Here is a 27,624-nt window from a genome sequence, read left to right as displayed (position 1 = left end):
GTGCTCTACCACTTGAGCCACAGCGCCACTTCCAGTTTTCTGGTGGTTTATTGGAGATAAGAATCTCATAGACTTTTCTGCCTGGGCTGGCTTTGAACCATGATCCTCATCTCAGCCTCCTGAGTAGCTAGGATTACAGGTGTGAGCTTCCAGCACCCGGCTTAACCACATATATTTTTATTTCCTTAGTGGACTCAAGAACTAGGCCTCAGATCCATAAAAGAGGCCACAAACAGTCTTCATTATGAATTGCCCTGGTGAAATGTTCTGGCTGGGCCTGGAAAGCATGTGATCTCTAAGTTGTCTTGGGGTTGCTTGTCTTCACTTTGGTATTGCTCTAGAGGTAATTCCAACTCAGGGTTAAATGATGGCCTTTCCTATCAGTATAAATTTCATCCACCATGATGAGATATTTATTTTTTGGTGCTGGCACTAGGGTTTGAACTCAAGGCCTGGGTGCTATTCCTTAGTTTTGTTTTTGTTTTTATTTTATTTTTTTTACTCCAGGCTGATGATCTACCACTTTTGGCTTTTTGGTGGTTAATTGAAGACGAGAATCTCATGAACTTTCCTTCCCAGTCTGGTTTGGAACCTCAATCCTCAGATGTCAGCCTCCTGAGTAGTTAGGATTACAGGCGTGAGCCACCATGCCCAGCTTGAGACCTTTTCATTAAATTTTTGTCGGTTATATCGCCTGAACTCTGGGCCTAGGCACTGTCCCTCAGCTCTTCAGCTCAAGGCTAGCGCTCTACCACTTAAGCTACAGTGCCACTTCCGGCTTTTTTTGCTTATGTGGTGCTAAGGAATCGAACCCAGGGACTCATGCAAGCAAGGCAAGCTATCACTCAGCCACCTTCCCAGCCTTCATTAATTTTTTTTAAATCACTAGTTAGATATCACCTGGTAAAAAATATGGTACTAATGGTGAGGACTTTTCCAGCCTGGGAGTGAATTCTTGACCACGTAAATGGAGAGGCTGGCCTTTATCACTGGAAAGGAATGGAAGAGGCATTGGTAAGGGCTCCGCCCAGCAGAGTTGCAAGGGTGCTTGGGAGTCATATTAGCATTTCTGAGGACATGAGCCTGCCCTGGGCTCCTTATAAATACAACCTGACTCAGTCACTGTGACCAATACTCGTCTTCAGACATGTGGTGGATAGTGTTCTTTGGGGCCCTTATTGGGCCAGGCATCTGCAGCCGAGAAAAATTTTTTGGGTAAGTTTTTTTTGTACTTAATATTTCAGCAAAATAGGAACCAATTGGGATTGAAAAGGATGATCTGGATTCTTTTTCTTTTTGCTAGTAGTTTTGAACTCAGGTCCTTAAGCTCTTGCTTGGCTTGTTTGATTACTGCTGGCATGCTACCATATGAGCCACACCACCAGTCCAAGAATTGAGAAGGAAAGGGTGTTATGTCTTAGATGAGTCTTGAGGAAAGAGGACCTGTCTCACCTTTGTCCCTGTGTCCCCCTGGATAAATGACTGCTGTGTGAGACCTGATTTTGTCTGTGAAATTAGAGCAAATAGTCTCCATAGACCTTCTCCAGCTTCCTAATCTGTGAATTCTTTTTCTTCCTATTTCTTATTTGTAAAGTCAGTTCAAGAACCTCCAACTTTCATAAACCTACATCATTAATTCTAAATCATGACCAGAAATGGCTTGTTGGGAATTTCTGCCATGATGAAAGAGAAAAATGTAGCTGGGAGCTGATGGCTTACACTTGTAATCTTAACTACTCAGGAGGCTGAGATTTTAGGATTGCGGTTCATAGCCAGCCCAGGCAGGAAAGTCTGTGAGACTCTTATCTCCAATTAACTACCAGAAAGCCAGAAACAGCACTGTGTCTCAAGTGGTAGAGTGCTTGCCTTGAGCGGAAGAGCTCAGGGACAGCATCCAGGCCCAGAGTTCGAGCTCCATGACTGACCAAAAAAAAAAAAAAAAAAGAAGAGAAAAATGTAGGTTTCATGTTTCCCCTCTTTATTAATGGTAAAAGCTGTGTAGAGCTGGTGCTTTTGCTTGACTTCTAGGACAAGGAGATCTAACAGGTCTTGTCTAGGCACAGCTATGGGTACTGATAGGCAGGGCCACACACCTGTACTCTGTGTATGTGTTGCACACTCATGTTTAACAGGCTTCACATAGAAGCTCTGAGGTTTGCACAGGAGGGAAATTTGGAAGATAGGAGAGATGAAAGAGATGCTTGGTGCCTTGCTAGAAGATTGCATTATAATAACTCATTACTTCATAATGCATTGCTATTTGCAAAGAGCTTTCATGTACATTATCTTTTGGATCATGTAACCACTCTGCCAGGCACGGGTGTTATTTTCCTCAATTTAAACATGAAAAAACACAACTTTAGAAAGGTTAAAGAACCTGCCCAAGGCTACTTAGCTGGTACACAGGGGAGCTGGAATGGAATACAAAAGCCAGGCCTTATTTTTTCTATAACACAAGTTATTCTCCAAATAGAATCATCTATCTCAATGGTCTATCTAACTCTATTATACTACCTGATTGAGGGAACTTAGGAGCTGTTTATTGAAGCAATTATTTATATGATATTATTTATATGACTAATTTTTATAATGATGACTGTTCATACCTGTATGTCTGTTGCCAAATAGCTCAGAGGGGTTATGTGTAGCAGGTGGCCAGGGAAGGAGATTTTTTTTTCCACTAGCAGCTCAGCAGAAGGTGTGCCCTAACTACACTTGCTTGCTGTGTGAGCTGACGCATAGCTCTGTCAGGCTCCCACTGAAGCAATTCACGTGGTTGAAAAATCTCTATTGCTCAGGGTACAGAGCTCTCTGATGATGCACCTGGGCTGAGACAGCTGGGCAGGGCCCCAGAGGGCTCACTGCAGGAGTTGAACGCAGGAAGGGCTGTGTGCCTGAGCTGATTGCTAATTGTGGTTGGTTTTAACCAATTGAGTCATTCTCTTCCCCTCCTCCCGGTCTGTTCTTGCTCCATAGTAGGGATCCCAGCAAAGGTAGGGCAATCTTTTCTGCCAGAGTTCCCATTAACATGCTCTGGTCATCCAGTTCAACAAATATGTCTAGCACAGAGAACTTGACATCTGAGCATCTGAGTGGTTTGGAGACCAGGCAGGAACTTGGGTGGTGGAGAAGATGATGGTTGCTTTTTACCATTCAATTTGCTTCCCTTCTTCTTGATTCTCCTAACTTCTTGCTCTCTGGTGCTCTGCTAGTGTCTTTTGTCCTAGTTATTAGTCATTTTAAGGATGAGACAATGGCCAGGACATCTGGAGGTGTCAGGCAGGCAGAAAACAGGGAGTAGCTGCAGAACTGGTTGTAGTCTCTGTGGTAATTGGCAAGCATCTAAGAATTCTGTGAAACCATCTCTTAATATTATTCATGGTGGTTGCTGAGCGTGGCTGGGGGTGAAGGTAAGAGAAGCTCTACTTACATGATAACAGGGGAAGGGATGGGAGCTCTGTCCCCAAGATTGTCTGAATCATGGGTGAATATGAGGTGAGCGAGAAGGCGTCCACAACCGTCACTGCCAACAGCCAAGTGGGTTTGAAGACAGCCAGAGGAGCTATCGGAAGACTCATGTAGAACAGGAAAGTTAGACTTAGCAACTTGTTCATCTCAACAGGTTCCCCCTCCTGGTCCAACTCCCTTCTTTTGGAAGAGCTCAAGTTCAAAGTCTTAGAATTTCCAGGATGTAGGCAACCATCTACATGCTCATGACCTGGAGAGGGCATTTTCCAAATAGAGACCATGACAACGAGGACAATGAGAATGACTGCCCTTCCCACTCTGCTTTTAGGTGTCCATGTACTGATGGTCATGAAAACAATGTTAGACCCTACCATCACTGTTGCTGTTTAGTACTCTTTGAAAACTGTACTTTTGGTTAGGGAAATTTTGGTTAGGGAAAGCTTCATGGATGATATGAGCTTGTCCTGGAGACCAAGTAGGAGATTGCCAGTCAGTTAAGGAAAATAGCCAAGACTGCAGGCAGTAATCTCTTTTTCAAAGGCCAAAGTACATGGTGAATTTGGGATTTTTAGTGGGGGGTTGGAAGTGAAGAACATGGAGAGGTGGAGGATGGGGCAGGGGCTTCATCTGGGCCAGCTAGTCTGCCCTGCCTAGTTGGTATCTTCTTAGTACTACCCACATTTGTTTCTTTAACCTCTGCAGCTTGGATGATTAGATCCTGATTGAAATGGGGTGTGGACTTAGTCATCATCAGGACTAGTTGAAATCACTGTGTTCCATTGCTGTGGACTGGGCCTGGGTAGGGGAGTTCTGTTGCAAAGTCACCACTGTGGACAAAGTAAAATGCACCCTCTTTGTTTATGGGTGAACATATGCCAGGATTTTCATATTCCCCCAAACCTTCTTTTTTCCATATCCCTCCTTTTCCCCCTTTCCTGTTTCTTCTCTCTCCCCTCTTTTGTGATTGCTCTAGGCAGTGTTGCTTTACAAATGCCTAATTTTGCCACTAGAGTTGTCAATGTGTACACTTTCTAAAATGCCCATTTCTGAGTTGTCTGCTTCTCTTCTGGAGTGTTGGGAGTAGGCTGTGATAGAGTGTGAGTTTAGCAGACTGGTCTTAGTCCTCAGACAGGAGGTCCCATTTTAATGCCCTTCTCTCTACTTTTTGAGGCTGTTTGCCTTGAACTCTTCATCTTCTCAGAGCTGTAGTACAACTCTTTGTGAGCCTGATGTGTTCTGTAGTCTGTTTTCTGTTGCTATAACAAAATACATGGAGCTGAGTAACGTGTAAAGAAATTTATTTCACTCACAGATTTGCAGACTACAAGTTCAGGACTGGGGACTCTATCTGTTTGGTAAGGAGCCCCAGTCTGCGCCAAAACATGGCAGATGGTATCCTGATGTGGGCATGTGTGAGAAGCAGAGATCACGTAGCAATACAGGAAGCTAGAGAGAGATTCCGGGCTTGTACCACTTACACAAAAATGAACTCCAAGATATCAGCATTAATCACTTTCTAGGGCCTAACAGGACCTGTCTCTTAAAGCACCTACTACTGGGGGGGGGAAGGGGGGAGCGGAGAAGGGTTGGGATTGGGGGGGAGGGGGAAGGCTGGGAAGGGATGTGAAGGGCAAACCAAAGGAGGAGGCTGCAATGCTTGGTAAGAAATGTACACATTATCCTGCCCATGTAATTGTAACCCCTCTGTACAGTATGTTCACAAATAAAATAAAATAAAATAAAGCACCTACTACTTCCCAAGGTTGCCATACTAGAGACCAAGCTTGCAGCAATGAACCCTTGAGGTACAACTTGAACCATATTCATCATGTAGTAGGTTCAGCCAAGTACTGCCCCACCAGAGCTCCCCCACCAGGCAACCTGTGGTGCTGTTTCCTTCTAGGACCCTGCCGGGACCAGCTGGGGAGGGAGAAAGTGAGCTTTCACACGGGCATCTCCTCCAGACCAGCCACCTGCACTGGGAGCTGCTCTGCCTTGGGCCGTAATACTTTGTGCTGGCCTAGATCTCTGGAACCCCTCCCCCCCAGGACCTTCTAGAACCAAGGAAAACCCTGAGGGTCCATCTGGCCTGGACCAGTTTTTCTGATAAAGAGCTGCCACATGAGGCTGCACATTTAGTTCCCTGTGACAGCATCATTTATTCTTGTCAACAGGTCCTTCAGCCCACAGCTCTCCCCAGCAGCCCTTCCTGCATTCACGCGCGTCAAAGAGATGACGCATGTGACAGCATCTAGTATAGATTCATTTGGGCCTGTCACCTAGCAACCACTTAATGGCTCCCCTGGCTCCCTGAGCGGGCTGAGAGTTCAAAGGCAGCTTTTCATGTCCAGCCTTCTCCCACTCACCACACAGGATGTCAGGGCCTCTTTCCCCTGCCAATGCTGCAGAAGCTAAATAATGTATATGAAAGAAATGCAAGACAAACCAGAAAGGGATTGGGCTATGGGGGGGGCCCTTCTGGGGCCTTGCAGGACCTGGTAAGCATCAGTGGACCCAGAGTTCAGTCTTACACCCTGGGCTGCATTCAGCATTCATCTCAGAATGCACACGTATCCTGGGCTCTGGGGTTGGGAGAGGAGGCTACAAGCTCCCTGCTTCTCTTTTCTGGAAGAAGGTAGCAGCCCACCTTCCCAGGATGGAGGGTCTGCTTGATTTCCTAGCTCTTCTCAGCCCAGAGGTTTTAGCCCTCAACCCCCGACAGTGAAGAAGTATTCCTTTACATCTTCAGTGAGCTTTGCATGTAACCCAAGAACATTCCTTTCTGTAAAATGTATATGTGTTTTTCATTATAAAGTAATATGACCACATTACAGAAAACAGATACAAGGAGAAAAAAAAGTAAGTCATCCATAATCTCATGACCCGAACTTGAGCGCTGTCAGCATTTGGTATATTTCTGTTGTCTGTTTTCCTTCTAGAGCATCTGCTTTTTCCATACTTGTAATCATGGCACACATACAATTCTGTGTCCTGTTCTTTCACTTAATATTATTTCCCTTCAAGTTATACCATAAGCACTTTTTCACATTTGCCACGTAGTCTTATTTTTAATGGCTATACATTATAACCAAAGACTAGACCATTTCCTCTCATTCGGCCTACTTCTGTCTGGGATTGTGGGTTTGGGGTTTATTTGCCAGCTGAAAGCTCACCATTATCTTTTGCTTTTTTTCCCTCCTCTCTCCCATCCCTTCTTCAGGGACCAAGTGTTTAGGATTAATGTCAGAAATGGAGAGGAGATCAGCAAACTGATTCAGCTAGTGAATTCGGATGACTTCAAGGTACATGGTTCTTTTCAGACTTCTTGACTTTGTTGGGAGAAGATTCTTCTACTACTGGAGTTATTACTTCTGTTCTTGAAGATTTTTGTGCCATTGAGAAGATTGCGGGAGGAGGAGCTGGGAAGTAGATCACAGTGGATGGCCCAGGGAGACGAAGACCCGACCTCTATCCTTCTAGCTGCTCTGGATTTACTTCTTAGATTCTGCCAGGCACTGCCTGAGGGGTAGATCTGACTAGATACAATTGTGAAATGGCCCCTGTTTACCCTTGAACAGATCTCAGCCCCCCAGGGATCAGCTTGGCTTTTGGTAGTGATTGTACAAGAATGAGCTGATTGTGTGTTTTACCTGAACTATCCTTTAGCCTGGTTTGATTTCTATTCCTTTCAGCTCAATGTCTGGAAATCTCCTTCCACTTTTGGTCGGCCTGTGGATGTCCTGGTTCCGTCTGTCAGTCTGCTGCCAGTCAAATCCTTCCTGAAGTCCCAGGGCTTGGAGTACTCAGTGACAATTGAAGACCTGCAGGTAAGTAGGCCACGGTTTCAGACTGATCTTGTGTAGGACTAAGCCACCAGCAGTCAGGAGAAGACCTGAGAGATTTTTTAAGTCTACTGTCGCCTTTTTTCATTTGCTAGATGTAGAAATTTCAGGCAGATGAAAGAACAGTAACTTGTTAGAGAAACAGTAGGTCACAGTAGATAAGGATAATGCATGTGACAGTGTCTGGATTCAAATCCCACAGTTTCTTTGGACAAGTTTCACTCTCTTGGGCCTCCATTTCCTCATCAATAAAATACCAATAAGACCAATAAGATACCAGTCATACTCATTTCATATACTGTATTGAGAAGATTCTATAATCAATGTATATAAAATGCTCCACAGTATCTGGTACAACATAAATGTGCCTCTTCCTTTTGTGTTTGATGTTAGGAGGCAAGAGTTGTGGGTGGGATGGTACTGGGGACCAGTAAAAAGAAGTGCCCTTCGTGAAAGGGAGACTGTCACCCACTGTGCCCAGTAGAGGGAATGCCACCACCCAGCCCAGGGCACGTGTTGAACAGCAGGATAGTGTCTGGCTCACGTTGTCTCCTTCACCGAGCTAGGTTATGGACTAATTGGTGATTTGGCCCATGAGTTTCCTGATGGCGTGAGCAGCTGCGGGCTTACTAATCATCCTCACATGTCACAGACATCTGCCAGGAACCTTCAAAGTATGAGTGGTTATAAGAATTTCTTTGTTTCTGAATGGTTTCCCAAGCTGCGTTTTTCAGAGGCACTGGGTACCAGATGCAGGCTGATGGCTAGAGATTTCATAGTATAGAATAACCAAATAGCACATATGTTCTTTACAGAGAGTAAGCAGGTTTTGAATGGTAGAATATAAATTGGACACCAAGAAGGAAAGTTTTATGGCTGCATGAAAGAAATATGACCTCTATTTTTAAGAGCAGTATAATATATATATATATATAATATGTATACACACATATATATTATATATATGTGTATATAAATTTTTGTGCCAGTACTGGGGCCTCAATTTTGGGTCTGGACACTGTCCTTTAGCTTTTTTACTGAAGGCTAGCACTTTACCAATTGAGCCATAACTCCACTTCTAGGTTTTGGTGGTTAATTGGAGATAAGAGTCTCATGGACTTTCCTGCTGGACTTTGAGCTGACTTGGTACCTAGCCAGATATTTTAGTTTTTAAACTGTACCATACTGATCATGAAGGTCAGAACACAGACGATAACGACTTTTCTCCTGAGTATTAGAATTACAGTATATATTGGAATGCTTCAGTAGAACTGACAATATTAGAAAGTAGTCATCTTAGAAAAAATAAAAACAGATATTTTGTTGTTCTATCCCATAGAATTGATTCAAACCCCCATAAAACAGTGAGATTATAATGTATGTTGTTGTGAAAAATCTAAAGCTCTTTGAGAAGCAGACACTATGAACTTGCATTTCCTCCTACTATAATCTTTTGTTTGTATAATTGGCCCTCTTTAAGTCTTGACAGTTGGGCTGCCATCTTAGCTGGCCCCTATATCAAGCCAGAGCAAGAAAAAAGCCAGATTTTCCGTCTTTACTGGATCAATTCAACAACATGTTGTGTCTCTGTTTAGGCCCTTTTAGATAATGAAGATGAAGAAATGCGACACAATGAAGGGCAAGAACGGAGTGGTAGTAACTTCAACTATGGAGCTTATCACTCTCTCGATGCTGTGAGTGCTTCCTGAATTTTGTAACCTCTCTCCTTCCTTCCAGCTTCAGTACATTATCTTTTTATTGAGGGGCTAACACATGTGCACTTTCATTCCTTTCCAATTCTCAGGCTGTTTAACTCCACCAACACCTAAGAGCGTAGTGAAATGTGAACAGGACATTTCCCCCCACATCCAGTCTCCTTTCCACAAACAATCTCTTAAGGAAAGCGGTGAAATAATTGCAATCGTTTTCAGTCTTTGTAATTCAACCCTCTCCCCCCACCCCCACTATAATCTTTTGCCTGGAATAAAATGTTATTTATTCCGGGCAAGTCGACAAGTAGTTATTTCCAAGGTTAACCAAATATTTCCATTCATTTATCAGGACAACTTATAATGTATAATATTAGTTACATAATGCATTTTGGTACTGTGCTTAGTTAGAAACCACTTTATATAGATGACTTTCAAGGTAAGCCAGATTTTCAAAATGAAAAGCTTGGAGCAGAGTAATTTCATACAAAAGGGAGAAATCAAAAGGGACTTGAAAAATCAAAAGAGACAGTAAGTATGGGACTGCACCATGAAGCCCACACCATTTTCTTATGTCCTTTCCCCCAGCCCCTCCCCCCCCCCCCAGTGTCTGCTTCATTAGCCTGATTGTTTTAGTAGCTCAGGAACTCATTCTCAAATCAAAATTTATATCCTCAACTGGGTTTCGGTGGCTCATGCTTGTAATCCTAGCTACTCCGGAGGCTGAAATCTGAGAATTGCAGTTCAAAGCCAGCCCAGGCAGGAAAGTCTGTGAAAAACTTATCTCCAATAACCAGACCAAAAATTAGGGACAGCACCCACCCAGGCTTTAAGTTCAAGCCCTTATATTAGTGCATACACACACACACACACACACAACTTATTCTCCCTTCACCTGCCTTAATGAATGTTCTTCATACATAAACAATGTTCCTGGAATACTTTTTTTTTTTTTTTTGGTCGGTTGTGGGGCTTGAACTCTGGGCTTGGGCGCTGTCCCTGCGCTCTTCAGCTCAAGGCGAGCGCTCTACCGCTTGAGCCACAGCGCCACTTTCAGTTTTGTAGTGGTTTTTATTGGAGAGAAGAGTCTCACGGACTTTCCTGCCTGGTCTGGCTTTGAACCTCGATCCTCAGATCTCAGCCTCCCGAGTAGCTAGGATTACAGGCGTGAGCCACCAGCGCCCGGCTCTGGAATACTTTTTGTGAGATGTATATTTTAAGTTGCTTTTCAGGATGAGTGGTTGATTATTTCAATCACTGAAATGACTATTTTCACTTCTTTCCCATGATTATTCGTGGCTTTGTTTGTTGTGTATAAATCAATAACACTGCCCATTGACCCTTCTTTGTGACCAGTAGCATACATCTGCCAAACAGATGGATGAAGTTAAGAGTTCGGTGGTCTGGGTCATTGAGGAAAGCAGAACTCAAGGCTCACACAGCCATCAAACCCATGACAGCCTCATGGCCATGGGACTCTCCCCAGCTGAGTTCACCAGTTGCGAATGTCCTTTGAGGATTATGGGTGTGGGGGGTGGGGAGGGTATCTCCTGGCTATCTGAGCCAGGCTTTGATGCCTGGCTCCCAACTATCTCCTGCTCCTTCAAGGACTTTTGCTGTGTATCTCTGAGCCAGCTGCCTCCTCTTTTGCTCATTTTGGGTTCTTTCTAAAAACAGCTATGAACAGCTTATAGCTTATAACTGTTTAAGCTTGCTTAGGTCTCTAGTGGGAATTTCATGATTGTCTCTGCCAGAGTTTTGGTTCCACATCCTTTGTTTGTGTCCTGGAGGTAGTTGATAGTGTGATTTTTGAATCTTATATCTGGATATAACATTGGAATTTTAACTTTTCCTGGGTGATTCTCTTTCCTTTTATGGCCCCAGAGAGCTACTTTGCTTTTCCTCATCTCTCTAGGGGTCAGTGTTGGGATAAAGTTTCCAAGCTGTGTTGGAAGCCAAATTTGCCCATTTCTAGTTCAACTTCCAGTTCTCTAATATGGTAGTTTCCTCTTCATTTTTTTCCATCTATGGTTTCCCCTTTTTGAGCTTTGAAGCTCATTATGAGTCACTTCTTCTGTACTTTATTTGGTTGCCTATGTATTTGGGTTTTTGTTGTTGATTTTTGCTTACTTGTTCACTTCTGCTCAGTATGTTATATTGACTGCCAGTCCATAAACCCTTTAAGCTTGATTTTATTCTGTATTGATTGCACCTTTTCCTTCTGTGTTTAGCTCTTTCATCCAATCTTAACTACTACACAAATTCATTTCCTTCTTTTGACCTCCAAATGGCTTGAAAAATGAAAATGGATAAACTATTTAAATCAAATTTTCTTTTCTTTCCGCCCCCACAAAGCAATTGGATATATTCTTAGCATTCTTAGCTACAATTTTCAAGTCTTTATCACTTGAAAGTGGGGTGTCTATAATTGAGGAGATCTTAAGCAAGATGGCCCACAGAGATAGAGACATTATTAACAACATTTATGAATGCAACTATTTTTAAAATTTTTACAGTGTATTTAATATATGTGTGTGGTATTAGATACATGGCACAAACTTTATTTTTGCCCACAGAGAACTTGCTTAGTGGGATTGTTCTGTTGGTCCAACCCAGGATGAATAAACGACCACACTTTATAGCAATAGCTATGTAATTTGTAGCAATATCTGTATAGTTGAGTGTACTATAAGTTTGTGGACAAATGCAAGGTATTATTCTTTAGAAAATCGCACAAAAGGACTCTTTAGACACTTTCTTTGAAATACGCATTCCATGCTGATAATATGGTCAACCAGAAGACATAGTTTAAGACTGACATGATAAAGTTCACACATACCTATCCAGAGCTGAACAAATTTTAAAAAGGCCTTCTTAAACCAGGCACAGTGACCCAAAATCCCAGGTCTTGAGAAGCTGAGGCAGAAGGATCTAAGGTTGAGGCCAAATATGTAATGAGTCCTTATCTAAAAAAAAAAACTGTTAAAAATTTGTCCTTAGATTTACTATTTTCTCCTTCAGATTTACCATGAGATGGACAGCATTGCTACAGATTTTCCAGACCTGGCAAGAAGAGTGAAGATTGGACAGACATTTGAAAAGAGACCGATGTATGTCCTGAAGGTGAGGTCCCAGGCCCTTGCAAGGTCCTAACTGAATGTAGCCAAAAGCCTACATTCCAAGCTGTTTTACCACTGAAGGAAATAGTGATCATCTTCTCCGCACTAGATCTGGACCTGGCAGAGGTTCATTGTTTAATGAGAGACAGTTAGAAGGAGCACATCTTATTCCACGTTTTTGGCTGAAGGACAGGATTAGAGGGAAGATGGCTAGTATTCCAGAATGTTCTAGCCAGTCTTGCCTTCATTCCCAAGCAAGGAAAGGTGGAATAGACTTATGAACTTTATTCTACTTACTTTTAAAAGTTACTTAGGAAGCCAGGGGCTGGTGGCTCACACCTGTAATCCTAGCTACTCAGGAGGCTGAGATCTAAGGATCACAATTCAAAGCCAGCCAGGGCAGGAAAGTCTATGAGACTCTTATCTCCAATTAACCACCGGAAAACTGGAAGTGGTGCTGTAGCTCAAGTGGTAGAGGGCTTGCCTTGAGCTGAAGAGCTGAGGAACACCGCTCAGGCCCAGAGTTCAAGCCCCACAAATGACCAAAAAAAAAAAAGTTATTTAGGAAGTTAATTTTAGGGTTGTTAGAATATTACACCCAGCCTCTGATCCAAATTTTCAGATATTTCTAACAGATACAGGTTTGTATTGGCAAAGGAGATAGAAAATAATGACAGTGACATAAATGATATAAACAACCCAGCTGACCAAAGCAAAAGGAATCGGAGCCTATACCATAGAACATTTATTGATGGCTCAAGGATTTGCCAAACCCTCAACTCCCTATAAGTCCTTCAAGACCCCAGACTTATAGTGAACCACTGGTAGGGGAGACCTGCCACTGAGCTGGTTGCTTTAAAATAATTACATTTAGATTATTTGCCCATCTGATGGGGACCCTGGCTTCATTAGTACCAAGCTCTGACCTAAGGGGTCCAAACACTGTGGCAAAAACAGGAGGCAGAATTCATTAATGCCATTTACAAAGAGCTACAGTGAAGCCCTCTTCTTCCTAATTTAAAACTGAATTCATTTATTGCATCAACCCAACAGCCTGCTGTACACACCCTTGTGTCTCTCTCTGTTGGGATACTATTTGAAGCCTTTCAGAGACATACTATTATCTCTAATGGCACCAGCATTCTAATCCACAATAACAATTGGTTTTCCTTCCCAATTTGCTCCCAGTGCTGGAGAGGTTCAGGCTGCCTGGAGCTGCAGCCAACCAATTACGCTTGCTGGTCACGACTAAGCCTGATAAATAGATGGGGCCCTCAGGAACATTTGGTCTCGGAATTATCTTAAATGAGTTAAATGAATAGGATCGAGCTGGGGAGAGGAGAGGTGAGTGGAAACTCAGGCAGGCAGGTCATTTTCTGGCCTCTTCTCTTCTGCAGTTCAGCACGGGAGGAGACAAGCAGCGGCCAGCCATTTGGCTGAATGCAGGCATCCATTCCCGAGAGTGGATCTCACAAGCTACTGCCATCTGGACAGCGAGGAAGGTCATATCACTTTGGACCTAGCCAAGGATCCTGATGGGGCCAAGGGAACCCTTGCAGGCCAGGGGAGTTCCATATAGCTGGGTCTAAGGGACTAGATGAGAAGATGCTCTGCATAGAATGGGGTCTGGAGCCCCAGTAAGCTGGGGGCTCTTCAGAGGTGACAGGTAAATGGTCAAAGCCCCTTGGCCAGCCCACTGTGGCTAAGTGACAAAGTGGCAATGATTAAGCTAGTGCACAGCAAACGTGGGCCTGAAGCACTGACCTACAGTGGGCTCTACAAAGGGAACCAAGCAGTACTTGGCACCAAAGATAGAGTAGCTTTGCTCAATCCCCCAAACCCCATAAGACCTCTGCGACCTTGCTAGCATCTTCCAGAAAGTCTGTTTCAAGCCAGCAATGAGAGGGAAGAGCAGTGTACATAGAATCTCTTCCCTGGAAAACATGAAGAAAGCAAACATCCATCATCTCATTGCTGTTGGCACAATCATAAGCCCTGTCCCTGGATTTTGAGGGGTTCAGAGAGCTTTGCAGAGAACCATGCCCCTGTGTGTGTGGGGGGGGGCGGGGGAGGGATGAGTGTCAAATCCTAGGAAGTTTTCAACGGTGGAGGCTGTTCTGGGAGCATCCATTCTAGGTACTGGGTGTCCTGGGAAGACATAAGGTTAGACCTAGCAACAAGCCTGCCGTAGCTTGACTGAAAGCATGTTGTTTCTGCTTAGATTGTATCTGATTACCAGAAGGATCCAGTTATCACCTCCATCTTGGAGAAAGTAGATATTTTCTTGCTGCCTGTGGCCAATCCTGATGGATATGTGTATACACACACCCAAGTGAGTAATCCCACGGGGCTGGGGTAGGACTGAAACTGGCTTGGCGACATCCCTGCTTGGCTAGTGCTTTGGAGAGAGCCTCTACCCACACGATATTATGAGCTTTGTGAGGATTTCATTTGCTCAGTCTCAACACTGAGAATCACCAGAGACTACTTTATTTATTTAGTTTTTCCCTAGAGAGAATAGTCTAAAGGAACTCGCTATTATGGGTCTTGAACAATTATCAACATTTTACCAATTGTTTATTCATCTTTTTTCTCTCCTACACAATTTTCTCCTTGAAGTATTTTAAAACAAATCCTAGACACGTTCATTCCCCCCACAACTACCTATGTATGCATCTCTAGCTAACTATTATTATAAGAAGAATAAAAAAATTTCCTAAGCCCTATACCCTACTGACACATTTGAAAAATTAATGGAAATTCTTTAATATCATCTAACTCCCCCAATTATCTTAAAAATGTCTCTTAGGAGTCAATGTGTTGAAGTCAGTAAGGTCTGCACACTGCATCTGGTGGCTGTGTCTCAGCTGCCTCTCTTATTCAGCAGCAGAAGCACCCCCACACATCCTTTTAAAATGTCATTCATTTGCAGGAGAAACCAAATAATTTCCTGTAGAATGTCTCACATTTTGAATTTGGCTGATAGCTTCTTTGTTTTGCCACTTAATTTGTTTCCTTATTCCCTAGTTGAGCTTTTGACTGAAATTCAGATGGAGTTATTTAGGCAAGAATAGAATAGGTGCTGTGCACTTCTGGGGCACTGGGTATCACAAAGGTAAAGGACCATCAATCTCACTTCTGTACAGGCCGCAGAAGACTCACTTGGGACTAGCCTGGTCCCAACTTGCATACAAAGTTTTTCATCAGTGCATTTTGGGGGAGTCCCATTCTGTCTCTGTCTTTCTCTTCTTTTTCTTTCTTAGCAATTTTGGGGATTGAACTCAGGGCCTTGCACTTCCTAGGCAGGTGCTCTACCATTTTAGCCATGCCTCCAGACCTTTTGCATTGGTTCTTTTCAAGTTAGCTTCTGACCTGGGCCAGGGCTGGACTGTGATCCGCCTACTTAACACTTCCCTGTGTTGCTGAAGATGACAGGAACACACCATTGCACTGTAGCTGGGATAACAAGCATATGTCACCATGCCCAGCCTTTGGTTGAGATGGAGTCTCATAAGCTTTATGCCTGGGCTGGCCTTGAACTTTCACACTCCCCCCCCTTTCCATTTACCAAATAGCTAGGTTGACAGGCTTGAGCCAACACACTCAACTGGATGGCAGTCTCCTTCTTAAAGTCAGAAGGGCAAACCTTCCTTGGTCTGGGGGTTGAGAACAGGCTGCATAGGTAGGGAGGAAAGGAGTCCAGGGTCACAAGCAGCTCAGCCATCTCTTGCAGTCATCTCTTATTTCCTAGAGAAACCATTCACTGCTCTTATTGCATGACCTACTCTGGGTGTTTGGTGGCTTTTTCAGAATCGCTTTTGGAGGAAGACACGGTCTCTGAACCCTGGAAGCCGCTGCATCGGTACTGACCCAAACCGAAACTGGAATGCTAGCTTTGCAGGTAGGCAGGAAATGACATTGAACAAACCTGTCCCCCTGAACTGAACAGAGCTGAACAGAGCCAGCATCCAAAGAGTTTCATTGCTCCATTCACAAGAGATGTATGTGCAGGTCTTAGGCTCTTTATGTTTATACATTGTTTTTATTTTTGATTATTGTATTTTGAAAGAATGATTCAGTATTGCCTGGCCTCCTGAGAGAATGGTGGGACAGAGAGTATTTGCATTATGAGTATAATCATGATAATTTTTCTTTTCTTTTTGGTTTACATATGCATACACTTATTTATCTGTCTACCTACCTATCTATCTATATATGTATCTAATTTTTTTTTGTAGTACTAAGGTTTGAACTCAGGATCTAGACACTCTATTACTTAATCCATGCCCCCAGGGATTTTTGCTTTTGTTATTTTGTGAAGAGGTCTCACTTTTTAACATGGCTGGCCTGGACTGCTATCCTCCTATTTACAATTCTTGCTATACTAGGAGTCAGCCAATTGCTACTGCTACTGTACCCAGCTTTTTATTGTTTGAGATGAGGTCTCACAGACTTTTTGTCCAGGTTAACTTTAGACTTCTGAGCATCTAGGATTACAGGTAGGAGCCATTATACCTAGAGAGTTTTTTTAGGGAATATTTTTATTATCTTTACATAGTTACACAAAGGAGTTGCCAGTCAACAGAACAGTTTATGAATACAATGTGTCTTGATTAATGTCACCCTTTTCAATATTCTTACCCATCCTTCTCAATCCATCCCTTCTCTCCCTCTTTTTTTTTTAAATTTTATTGTAAAGGTGATATACAGAGGGGTTACAGTTACTTTTCTTTTTGAACAGTGTTGCTCCCTCTCCTCATTTTCTCCCACTTCCCCTCCAACTTCTCTCTCCCCAAGCTGTAAAGGTCATTTCCGATATATTGTGCTGTGAGTATCACAGTTGCATTAGTTCAACTTTTGTCCCACCACTTCTGTGATTCTCCTTCCCTTCCCCAAATCAGAGAAACTTATAAGAAAAAGAGTACAGAAATAAAAAAAAACAGTGACAACAAAGGAAAGAAAGAAACTAGCTGAAAACAGTACACTAAAACCCCTCTTGTTTCTATTTCTTCATTTCTATATTCCCTTGCTCTTAATTTTTTAGGATATGTATTGATTTTTTTCTGCCATTTAACAAAGTAGTTTATGCACACAATGCATCTTGATCTGCGTCACTCCTTCAATATGTTCACTGCCCTGCAACCCATCCTTTCCCTTAGTTTTCTTGATTTTGTGGTTTATGCAATGAATTCTCTTTAATTTTTTATTGTTATTATAAAAGTGATATACAGAGGGGTTAGAGTTACGTAAGTCAGGTAAAGAGTACATTTCTTTTTGCACAATGTCACTCCTTCCCTTGCTCTCTCTTAGTTTTTTCCTCCTGTCCCCACTCACAAGTTGTATAGTTCATTTTATAGTGAATTCTTACTGCATTCTTCCTCTTTCCCCCCTCTTCATTCCTCTCCCCCTCTCCCCTGGGCCCCACCCCCCTCTTATGAGTACCCATCTCCTTTTGCATAGAAATACCACAAAAATCATCGGAGGTGGGGAATAATAACCATAGGAAAGGAGCTGTTATGAATGTGGGACCTGTGGGTGTCAATGTCAAGCCAGATTTTCTCATAACTAGGGTTGTTGCGCACACACACATATACATACATACCACATACCCTCCAGGGAGCTGTATGGTGAACTAATACTGAAAGCAATATTTCTAAACGCTTGTCAAAGAATCAAGAAATTGTAGCCACAACAATATATTATTTTTGGCAGTGGTTGGCCATTAAGATCTGAACCAAGAGAATAAGTTGACACCAGAATAAATGGAGTCATTTTCATTATTTATTGGTATTCATATTAATTATCTAGCATACTTATTAATTACAACTCATTCTCAAGTATGATATTAATTATGTATGACAACAGCTATTGGCACAATACAAGGTCAACTCTATCCATTTGAAGAAGTCCTAACAATTTTCCTCTTCAGCTGTGGTAGCTCCAACGCCCCTGGCCTCCCTCCCTGCCCTCCCTCTCCCAGGCTCCATACCTCGATAGGTTCTTATGGAACATCTGCCAGTGGCTGTCTATTCTCGCTCCAGCTCTGTTAGGGACTGAGTATCCTCACTTCTGTCTTCTTGGCCTGTGGGTCACTGTTTCTGGTTGGCTTTCCCCGGCAGGAACAGGAGCCAGTGACAACCCTTGTTCTGAAGTATACCACGGCCCCCATGCCAATTCTGAAGTGGAGGTGAAATCAGTGGTAGATTTCATTCAGAAGCATGGGAATTTCAAATGCTTCATCGACCTGCACAGCTACTCTCAGCTGCTGATGTATCCCTATGGGTACTCTATGAAGAAGGCCCCCGATGCTGAGGAGCTGGTGAGTGATGGCAGCCTCTACCTGGCCCTGAGGCTTCTGGACCTTGAGGTCCAGACCTTGAGGCCAACTACAGCCTAAGAGCAAGTCTAGGAGTCTGAGTAGGTGTCATTAAGGGCCTAGACCTTTGGGATGAGCTATCAGACCTACTGGGGACAGGAGGAAGACAGTCCCTCTTATTTCTGTGTCTCCTATGAGTTTCAAGAACTATAACTGATAGTCAGGGGCCCGGGGCTCACACCTAGCTACTGAGATCTGAGGATCGTGGTTCAAAAGCCAGCCAAGACAGGGAAGTCTGTAAGACTCATATCTCTAATTAACCATCAAAAAGCTAGAAGTGGAACTATAGCTCAAGAGGTAGAGTGCTAGCCTTGAGCACAAAAGCTCAGGGACAGTGCCCAGGCCCTGGGTTCAAGCCCCAGGAATAGTAAAAAAGCCCAAAACAACAAAAACAAAAAAAAATGTAACTGACCCTGCCTGGCTGTCTCACTTATTTTCCTGACAGGAACGTATCATGTGTCTATGGTTTGCTAAGAGCTGTGTGCTTGGCACCATAGCATACATGGGGGAGGTGCCCTTGCTCTGATCAAGGAAGAGGTGTAGGCCATTGCCCAGAGGAGTTCAGCATCCTATCCAGTGAGTCACCTCAGAATGAGGAGTTGAGGGCTGAGATCATCAGTGTGACATGAGCGTAGGCCACAGCCAGCCCACAACCCTCAGCCAGAGGAAGCCCCACCCAGGCTCATGGCTAGGTGGGGACTAGTTTCTGGCTTTCTCCATTCCAGAGTTTCCACTTGAACATAACTTGGCCTTCCCTCATGCTCTGGGACATGACACTTCTCTCCCAGGGTCAGGACTCAGGGTCTGTCCTTTCTTACTCTGCTCCTTTCTTCCCAGGATGATGTGGCCAGGCAAGCAGCTGAAGCCCTGGCTTCCCTGTCAGGCACCAAGTACCAAGTGGGCCCAACTTGTACCACCGTCTGTGAGTACTTGCTCTGTGTGTGTGTGTGTGTGTGTGTGTGTGCGCGCGCCCTTTAGACAGTGCTCCAGGAGGAAAGGAGGTGGAGGGGAAAGTTACACTCCTTAGGATGTTGTCTGATTGTTTTTGTGGTTAGTAATAGACTAGATTTATGTCCAGCCTGCGTGACACTAGCTGCAGCAGACAGTTGTCTTCACCAGCGTCCTCTGTACGCTTGAGCTATTTGTCACGTGCCCTTATGAGTTATGTCCTGTCAGCTGGGTAGAAGCTGCATTCTTCATCTTGCATTAAGCATCTTGACATAGTGTATCAAAAGGTTTAGCAAGCCCGTCCTTCTATTTTCAAAGGGAACCCATCTTTGCCATGGCAGATTGCTTGTAGTGGTGGTGGAGGGGGTGGGGGAGGGTCTATTTTCCTATCAGAAATGAACAAGGAGGATTAGAGGGTCCTTCTTTTCAGGCATCTAGAAAAAAATCCACCGTGCTCCCAAACTGTTTTTTTGTTTGTTTGTTTTCCCCAAACAGGATTATGCCATGTAGCTTAGGCTGGCCACAAACATTTTTTTTTCTTTTTCTTTTTTTATTGTCAAGGTGATGTACAGAAGGGTTACAGTTACATAAGTAAGATAATAAGTACATTTCTTGTCAAACTTGTTACCACCTCCCTCATTTTTCTCCTACTTTCCCTGTCCCTCTAAATCCCCCCCACCTCCGCAAGTTGTACAGATCATTTCCCCTTCCCTTTCCTAATTCAGATAAATGGATATACAATAACAAGGTACCAAAATCAAATACAAACATTTACTCCTCTAGCCTCAGCCTCCTGAGTGCTGGGATTATAGGTGTGGATCACACCTGGTTTCCTGAACCTAGTTTTGAAGCTTAATCCCTTGTAGCCATATTTTGAGGAGATACCTTTGTTTTGATTCCTAGATGAACTATTTCATCAGAGCAATTCATATCCCTTATTTTGGGAGTCAATCTACTAATGCTCCTGTTTGGAAAAAAAATTACATTCTCAGATGCCAATGTAAATGTAAAGCACAAGTCTAGCCCCCTTTCCAGTGTCTTCTCTTTGCGTTGATCCCTCCAGAGACTGCAAGCTTGCTGGTGTTTCTTTCCTCAGTCCTGGAATTCAGCACCATCACCCCGCCCCCACTGTCCCACTAGATTTCCCCTCAGCCCTTGTCTTCTGGAAGATGCTACATTCTCCACTCCCCCTTCTCCATCTCAGTGCTGAGTTCCATCTCAGAAGGTGCTCCATCTCAGCACCTTCCTCTGCTTCACAGGCCAGAGAGCTGCATAAAGCAGTTAGCAGGATGCTGGCATTTGTGTTGCTAATTGCAGCAACAATCTATTAAATTATTCATGGTTTATTGTTATTTATGCTGTGGAATGGGAGCTCTTCAGAGGACACATCCTGAGACGTTCTCCACCTTCTCTGCTTGATTAGTCAATCCTGGACCCATGGGGACTTGCTAGGATCCTGGAGAGGAGGCCTCTCCAAAGATCTGTGGGGGTCACCAAGGTCCCTGTTTGGGGGTCAAAGCATGACCTTGTACTTGCACATCAAACAAATTCTTCTCTCCAGCCTGAGCTGTGCTAAATCAAGAGACACTCACCAGATGCCTCCCACAGAAGAGACCCTGGAGGGTCGAGGAGCTCTGAGTTTCTTCTCACATTCAAAGCCTGTCTTCAGTATTCTTGATAGGTTTTCCCAAAAACACAAAGAGGGATTTTTTTTTTGTATAATCATACTATCTAATTTCAAAGACTTCTGGCATGTACTATGGACACACTTGATATTTATCTTTTCTTCTTAGATTAACTGTTTAAGTGAAAGTAATTCTAAAATGGACTTCTTAAACACAGCCTACAGAAGAGGTTTCAGTCCGCTTCTTCATGACTGAGTGGTTTTCTGAAGAGTAGTTGCTATGTCCTGAAGTCATGCTGTGCCAGGTTGGACTGTAAGGTCCTTCTGCTAAATAGCCTCAGCTTATTTTGCCCCTTTTCTTCTTGTACCAGCTTTTTAGAGTTTTTATGTCTTCTTCCTTCTGTCAGACTATAAGTGGTTGCTTGAATTGTTCTTAGACCAACTGCCTTTAGCAACTGGTTCCCTTCCTCTTCATTCATTCTGATCCATGAAGGGCTTAGATGTAAATAAAGTATGCTCATCTGACTCATGGATATGTCATGAGTATTAAAGATGTTTGGGACAATATTATTTATCATCAGGAAAGACTGGGAGTATTTCAAATGCCAATCTGGAGTGTCCTGCATAAAAACACTTTTTATGCATTTAGACAATAAAGCACTAGGCTGCACCTGGATGAATGAGGTGAATTAAAATGTGCCAATAGGGAGGAACATTCGGTTGCTCATTGAGAAATACAGTGTGTAGAACAGTGTCAATAGTATACTCCTGTGTAGGCATGGTGGTTCATGCCTATAATCCCAGCTACGTGGGAAGTGGAGATTTGGAGGATCAAGGTTCAAGGCCAGCCTAGACCAACAAAAAATGGAGATGAAACCTCATCTCAATAAAAAGCTAAATGTAGTGGTTCTTGCCTGTCATCCCAAGTACTTAGGAAGCAGATATAGGAGGATTATTGTCTAGGTTGGTGTTGACAAAAACCACAAGATCTTTTTCTTTTTTTTTTTGCTCGGTGTTGGGACTGAACTCTGGGCCTGGGCACTGTCCCTCCGCTCTTCAGCTCAAGGCTAGCACCCTACCACTTGAGCCACAGCTCCACTTCTGGCTTTTTCTGCTTGTGGTGCTGAGAAATCGAACCCAAATGCATGCAAGGCAAGCACTCTACCACTGAGCCACCTTCCCAGCCCCCACAAGATCTTTTTCAAAAAATAAATAAAGCTGGAAAGTGTGGCTGAAGTGGTGGGGTGCCTATCTAGCAAGTATGAAAGGGTTGGTTTGAACCTAGGCTTTGTTTGTTTGAAACAAACAAAAATATGTTCTCATATTTGTTTGATTTTTGTCAGTTGTGGGGCTTGAACTCAGGGCCTGGGCTTTTGCTAAACGCTAGCATTCTGCCACTTTGAGCCACAGAGCTACTTGCTTTTTTCTTTTTTAAATAAAGAATAAGTGGACATAGATAAATGGATCAGGAAAATGTAATCTATATATGCATATATAATGGAATTCTATGCCTCCATCAGAAAGAATGACACCACCTTATTTGTTAGGAAATGGAAAAACTTGGAAAAAATTATAATAAGTGAAGTAAGCCAGACCCAAAGAAACATAGGTTTCATGGTTTCCCTTTTTTGCAATAACTAGTACATGTCTAGGATAATCTTACCAGACAAGCAGAAAAGGTCAAAAGCTATGTACATATGACCATATAAGATGATGCTAAGTGAAATGAACCCCAAGATAAGGACACAAGATGTTTTTTCTTGGTCGCTGTTGTTTTTAATGTACTATGTGAATTTTTTGTTTCCTTTGTATGTTATTTCCCCATGGTATAACTCCTGTTGTCACTATATTTGATTCCAGTGTCCTGTATTTTGTATATAAAATTTTCTAATTTGGGGGGGGAAGGGAAATAACAAAATGCTGAAACAAGGATACATGTTGACCCATTATAACAATGAGACATACAAGACACTATGTTGAAAACAAACTTTACAACTTCGGGGTGGGGAGAGAGAAGAGGTGGGGAGGTGGGGAGGGAAGGGATGGTAGGGGAAACAAAGGAGGAGATAACAATGCTCAATAGGAAATGTACTCATTGCCCTACTCATATAGCAGTAACCCCTCTGAACCCTATCTTTACAATAAAAAATACTTAAAAAAAAGAATAAGTGGACATTGAGCAGGGACTTAAAGTGAAATTCATGAACTGGATCACTTTAATCCCAAACTATAATCCTTATTTTTTTTTGCCTTCCTGAATTAAAAAAAAGTTGAGATACTTGATTCTGACATATAAAGAACCTCTAGAAAGTTAAAGTAGCATTGTCTGTTTGGACTGGGTAAAGAGAGGCTATGGAAATGGCAGAAGGATTTCAGACAACAGCAGAGCCTCAGGGAAAAATCTTGGTGGAAGCAAGATTTTTTCCTGCTTCTCTCAGGAATAAGGGAAAGGTGAAAAGACTTGCCTTTTGAACAGACATGTTAATATAGATGGAAATGAAGTAGACTGAAGAAATCCAAGGCTTTCTCCTCAGGTCCACCTAGATTTAATTCTAGCATTGTCATTTCCACCTGGAAGTTCCCAGATAAGCAATCCATTTTGTACCGTTTTTTTTTTTTTCTCATCTGTAAAACAAGGACAGTAATACCTTCCTTAAGGTTTGAAAAGACAATGAGAGCATAAATTTAAACTTTTAAAATATAATAACCAGCATTACTTAGATGCTGAATAAATAATAGCAACTATTGACACTATTTTTTTTTCTTTTTTATTGGTTGTGGGGCTTGAACTCTGGGACTGGGTGCTGTCCCTGAGCTCTTCAGTTCAAGGTGAGTTCTCTACCTCTTCAGCAACAGCACCATTTTCAGTTTTCTGGTGTTTAATTCTCCAATTAAAAGTCTCAGACTTTCCTGCCTGGGCTGGCTTTGAACTGTGATCCTCAGATCTCAGCCTCCTGAGTAGCTAGTATTACAGGCACAAGTCACCCGCACCCCAACTATTGACCCTATTTTATCCTACAAGATCAACAGTGTTGCTCTCTTTTAACCAAATTTGTCTGAGAAGTGGAATTTGAGTGGGAAGAAGCAGGAAAATAGGCTCCATGCCCTTCTCAAGCCTTTTGGCAAAGGGATTCTTAAGGAATGTGTTTCTTTTGCTCTGTAAACCAGTTATCTCTTGCTATGTAAAGAAGTTTTGAAACTTAGCAGCTTAACACAATAAATATTTATTTCCTTATATGCTTTACAGGGTTTAGGAAGTCAAGAGACACTTAACTGGGTGGCTATGGCCCAAGATTTCCTGTGGGGTTGGGGTCAGATGTTTTCCAGGACTGTAGTGAACCCCAGGCTTACAGGGCTCAAGGAAGCGTTTGTAGTCTGGCTTACTTGGGTGTGGCGGGGCCGGGGGTGTCTGGTGAGTTAGTGCTTATTATTGGCAGGAAGTCAAAGTTCTTCACATCCATCTCCTGATTGGGCTATTTGAGTGTCCTTACAACACTGCAGCTGGCTTTCTTCAGAGTGAGTGACCCAAGAGAGAGCAAGGCAGAATCCCAAGTTCTTTCATGACAACTCTATTTGGGCTTGTTAGTTACAAGGTTGGGCCAGCCTTTTCCATGTTGGCAAGGGCTACGAGGGTCCTTGGGTTTATGTTGGAAGTGCCTACCATACACTTTGTCTATGAGAAGATTAGTTTTGAGTAGCCTGAGGGATTACAATGAGTTAGTGACAGAATGGAGACTTTCAAGTCTCTTAGTTTGAGCTGAGTACAGACTTTCATGTTGTATTGTCCTAAGACCTATGGATGGAGCCAATGTGTCCTTTGGGCATGTATATTATAGGGAGGCGATGGCTTGCAGAAATAACTCTAGGCTCCCAAGGAACCCCAGGCAGGTAGAGCTATGGCTCTTTCTGAGTTTTAAAGGCAATTGGACTTCAATCATGTTACTCTTTTGACTTACAGATCCAGCTAGTGGGAGCAGCATTGACTGGGCCTATGACAACGGGATCAAGTACTCATTCACATTTGAGTTAAGGGACACTGGGCACTATGGTTTCCTTCTGCCAGCCAATCAGATCATCCCCACTGCAGAGGAGACCTGGCTGGGGCTGAAGACCATCATGGAGCATGTGCGGGACAACCTCTACTAGACCAGGGCCTCCACACAAAGTGAAGGTCATGAGCTTGATCGAACTCAAGTATCTTAACATATTTTGATTCTAGAAGGCCAAAAAGGATTGTAGTTTGAGATTAAAGTGATCAAGTAAATGAGTTCTTTTCTTCACAGGGGAGTCAGAGCCCTCTGCGTTGTAAAGCGCCCAGGTCAGTCCCCTTCCAGCCCCACTCCTGGTGGGGTGCCCATGAAGAACATGTCCACCAACATTCTCAATTTGGTCCCGTTGTTCAGCTGAACCTTTCCTTTCATGTGGCTGGTTGGACAGGCCATACTCAGGGTCATCCTTCCCTGGCAGCATGTTTCTACCTCACCTTTAGAATATGTCTAGCCAAGCCAAGGACCTGGTGGGGACCCATGGGACATTCTGTGCTTCGGTTGGATCTCAAAGAAGCTTTCTTTATCTCCTTCAAGAACATATTTTTCCCTTTGCTGTCTTCCTCTCTCCATCCTTTTCTCTGCTCTTCTTGTTGAGATAGGGCCTTATGAGATTGTCCAGGCTGACCTAGGTTCAAGAGATTCTCTTCGTCTAGCCTCCTTGTAGCTGGCCAATGTACCTGAGAAACATGTTTCTTTAAGCAACAACTCCTGTAGGGTCATCAGTATTGGCCTCCCCATCATTGGTCTGAATATTGCATAGAGGCTTTCTTCCCATCTTTAGTGAGAGTTTCTAGACACCACATTTCTTAGCACTTCCCTTTATTATTCAGTATTCTTGGGATCCTGAAAAGGGATTAGTGGCCCTGTAGATGATGCTCACCCACAGGATTTCAGAAGCAGTGGTGACCTGGACTGCAGGATTCCTCACATAGCCCTATTTGCTCTAATTAGGCTCATCTCCACTTCACTTTCTGAACTCACTTCAAAGGTTTTGCCCTCAGCCCACAGGTCCTGGATCACCAGGCTGGGCCTCCCCTCTGCTCTGGTATTCTCAGGGTCTCAGCACGGTCCTGCTGGTGTTCTGGTGTATCTTGTGCTTGCTTCTCTTCCCCTGAGCTTTTTTTCCCCTTAAAACTTACCTTCTATTTTTCATTCTAGACCCTGGGTACCTCTGTGGAACAAGAATTCATTAGTCACAAGCCTCTTGTCCATCTCTTCTTACTATGTACCATCTGTTTCCCTTTTTTGTTTTGTTTTTGTTTTTATTTTTTATTTTTTTGCTTTTCTCAAATGTGTCTGTCAATCTTAACCTTCTGCCTCGGATCTGCATAGCATCTGGTGTGTCCTCATAAGCCAATAAATATTTAATATAAGCCTTACGATCCTCTTCTGTTCTTTGCTTTCACCTGAATAGAGCCAAGCCATGGTTTTGAATATGCAGCTCTTTGTGATGTCAAAAGTCAATTCTAATCCCTGCCTATATTGCGTGACACATAGGAAAGCCTTCTTGATCATGCTGAGGGGCCTCTGGGGTAATGTTATCTTGGTGATTTCACTTTGGTCTGGGTCTTGCTCTTCATTTCTCAACCCAGAAGCTTGCTATTCTTGGGGTCTGTGTTGATTAGACCCGGGGATGCTGACTCACGCCTTCAGAGCCCAGATGAGGCAAATGATAAAATCAGAATACAAATTTATTAATTTACACCATGGCATGTAACTGTTTAATGGATTGGATCCTCACGTCGGCCTGAACACTACATTCTCAGTACATTCTCTCCCAATAGGCAAGATACATGAGAAGCCAAATTATAATCAGAAGGCTGCTTAGTGAGTGAGCATCAGAGCAAGGAAAGTTAATTACAGTCTCTGATTAGAATTTTTAATAGCACCCAGCTTTAATAGCATGATATATCTAGTTCTGTAACCAGAACACACCTACCAGCCAGCCAGCTGGTCACTCATGCTGGCTAGACAGGGCCTCGGGGGACAGTGCCTTGGTAGTCACAATGATGCTTGTCTCTGTGAACTGCCTATGTTCTGGCTCCATATATGATCTCTGTCCTCAGATTGAGATGGTTGTTTCTGAGGGTTTTTTTGAGGGTAAGGTTCCTTAAATAGGAACCACACACACAAAAAGAAAAGGAATGATACTCATGATACTGTCATTAAATAGAACTTAGTTCATTCAGAGTCATCAGGCAGCAAGTAAGAAAACAAGTTATAAGGTACCAGAAGATATCAACAAAATTTGCCATCTATACATGAGACAAAGGATATATGAACAGCTACAGATCAATGAGAAAAGTATAAATAAAACACAATAGAATCATAGAGAAAATACACAAACAAATTATTAATGTAAAACATCTGACAAGCTTATGAAGAGATGACTAGTAATACTGTGACATATACAAGACTTCAATGAGATGTATTTTATTTACTTTTATGCCGGTACTGGGGCTTGAATTCATGGCCTCATGCGCTTGCTT

The 27,624-nt window shown here is 43.0% G+C and overlaps 1 protein-coding gene across 2 annotated transcripts; it reads left to right on the top strand.

The window, feature by feature from the left end:
* Positions 1-1,099: 1,099 nt before the first annotated feature.
* Cpa4 (carboxypeptidase A4) lies at positions 1,100-25,578 on the top strand. 2 transcript variants are annotated; one of them, XM_013036417.1, is made up of 11 exons: positions 1,100-1,215; positions 6,689-6,770; positions 7,161-7,295; positions 8,906-9,004; positions 12,041-12,142; positions 13,536-13,640; positions 14,360-14,470; positions 15,949-16,039; positions 18,258-18,457; positions 19,352-19,436; positions 25,045-25,578. In XM_013036417.1, exons 1-11 carry the CDS (start codon positions 1,148-1,150, stop codon positions 25,230-25,232), a joined length of 1,266 nt encoding a protein of 421 aa, XP_012891871.1. In that variant the 5' UTR covers positions 1,100-1,147; the 3' UTR covers positions 25,233-25,578. The 2 variants fall into 2 exon arrangements, with proteins under 2 accessions (XP_012891871.1, XP_012891872.1); XM_013036418.1 differs by lacking the exon at positions 8,906-9,004 and having other exon boundaries at positions 1,145-1,215.
* Positions 25,579-27,624: the final 2,046 nt, after the last annotated feature.

Source organism: Dipodomys ordii, unplaced genomic scaffold, assembly GCF_000151885.1.
Source record: "Dipodomys ordii isolate 6190 unplaced genomic scaffold, Dord_2.0 Scaffold285, whole genome shotgun sequence".
NCBI lineage: Eukaryota > Metazoa > Chordata > Mammalia > Rodentia > Heteromyidae > Dipodomys > Dipodomys ordii.
Note: the sequence above shows the minus strand (reverse complement) of the source record. Positions and strands in the feature narration are given on the sequence as shown.

Excerpts from the sequence above, each read along its gene's own strand:
- Cpa4 (XM_013036417.1), top strand. The coding sequence starts at position 1,148 with ATGTGGTGGATAGTGTTCTTTGGGGCCCTTATTGGGCCAGGCATCTGC. Across the intron at positions 7,296-8,905 it reads TGACAATTGAAGACCTGCAG|GCCCTTTTAGATAATGAAGA; the intron begins GTAAGTAGGCCA and ends GTCTCTGTTTAG. Across the intron at positions 9,005-12,040 it reads CTTATCACTCTCTCGATGCT|ATTTACCATGAGATGGACAG; the intron begins GTGAGTGCTTCC and ends TTTCTCCTTCAG.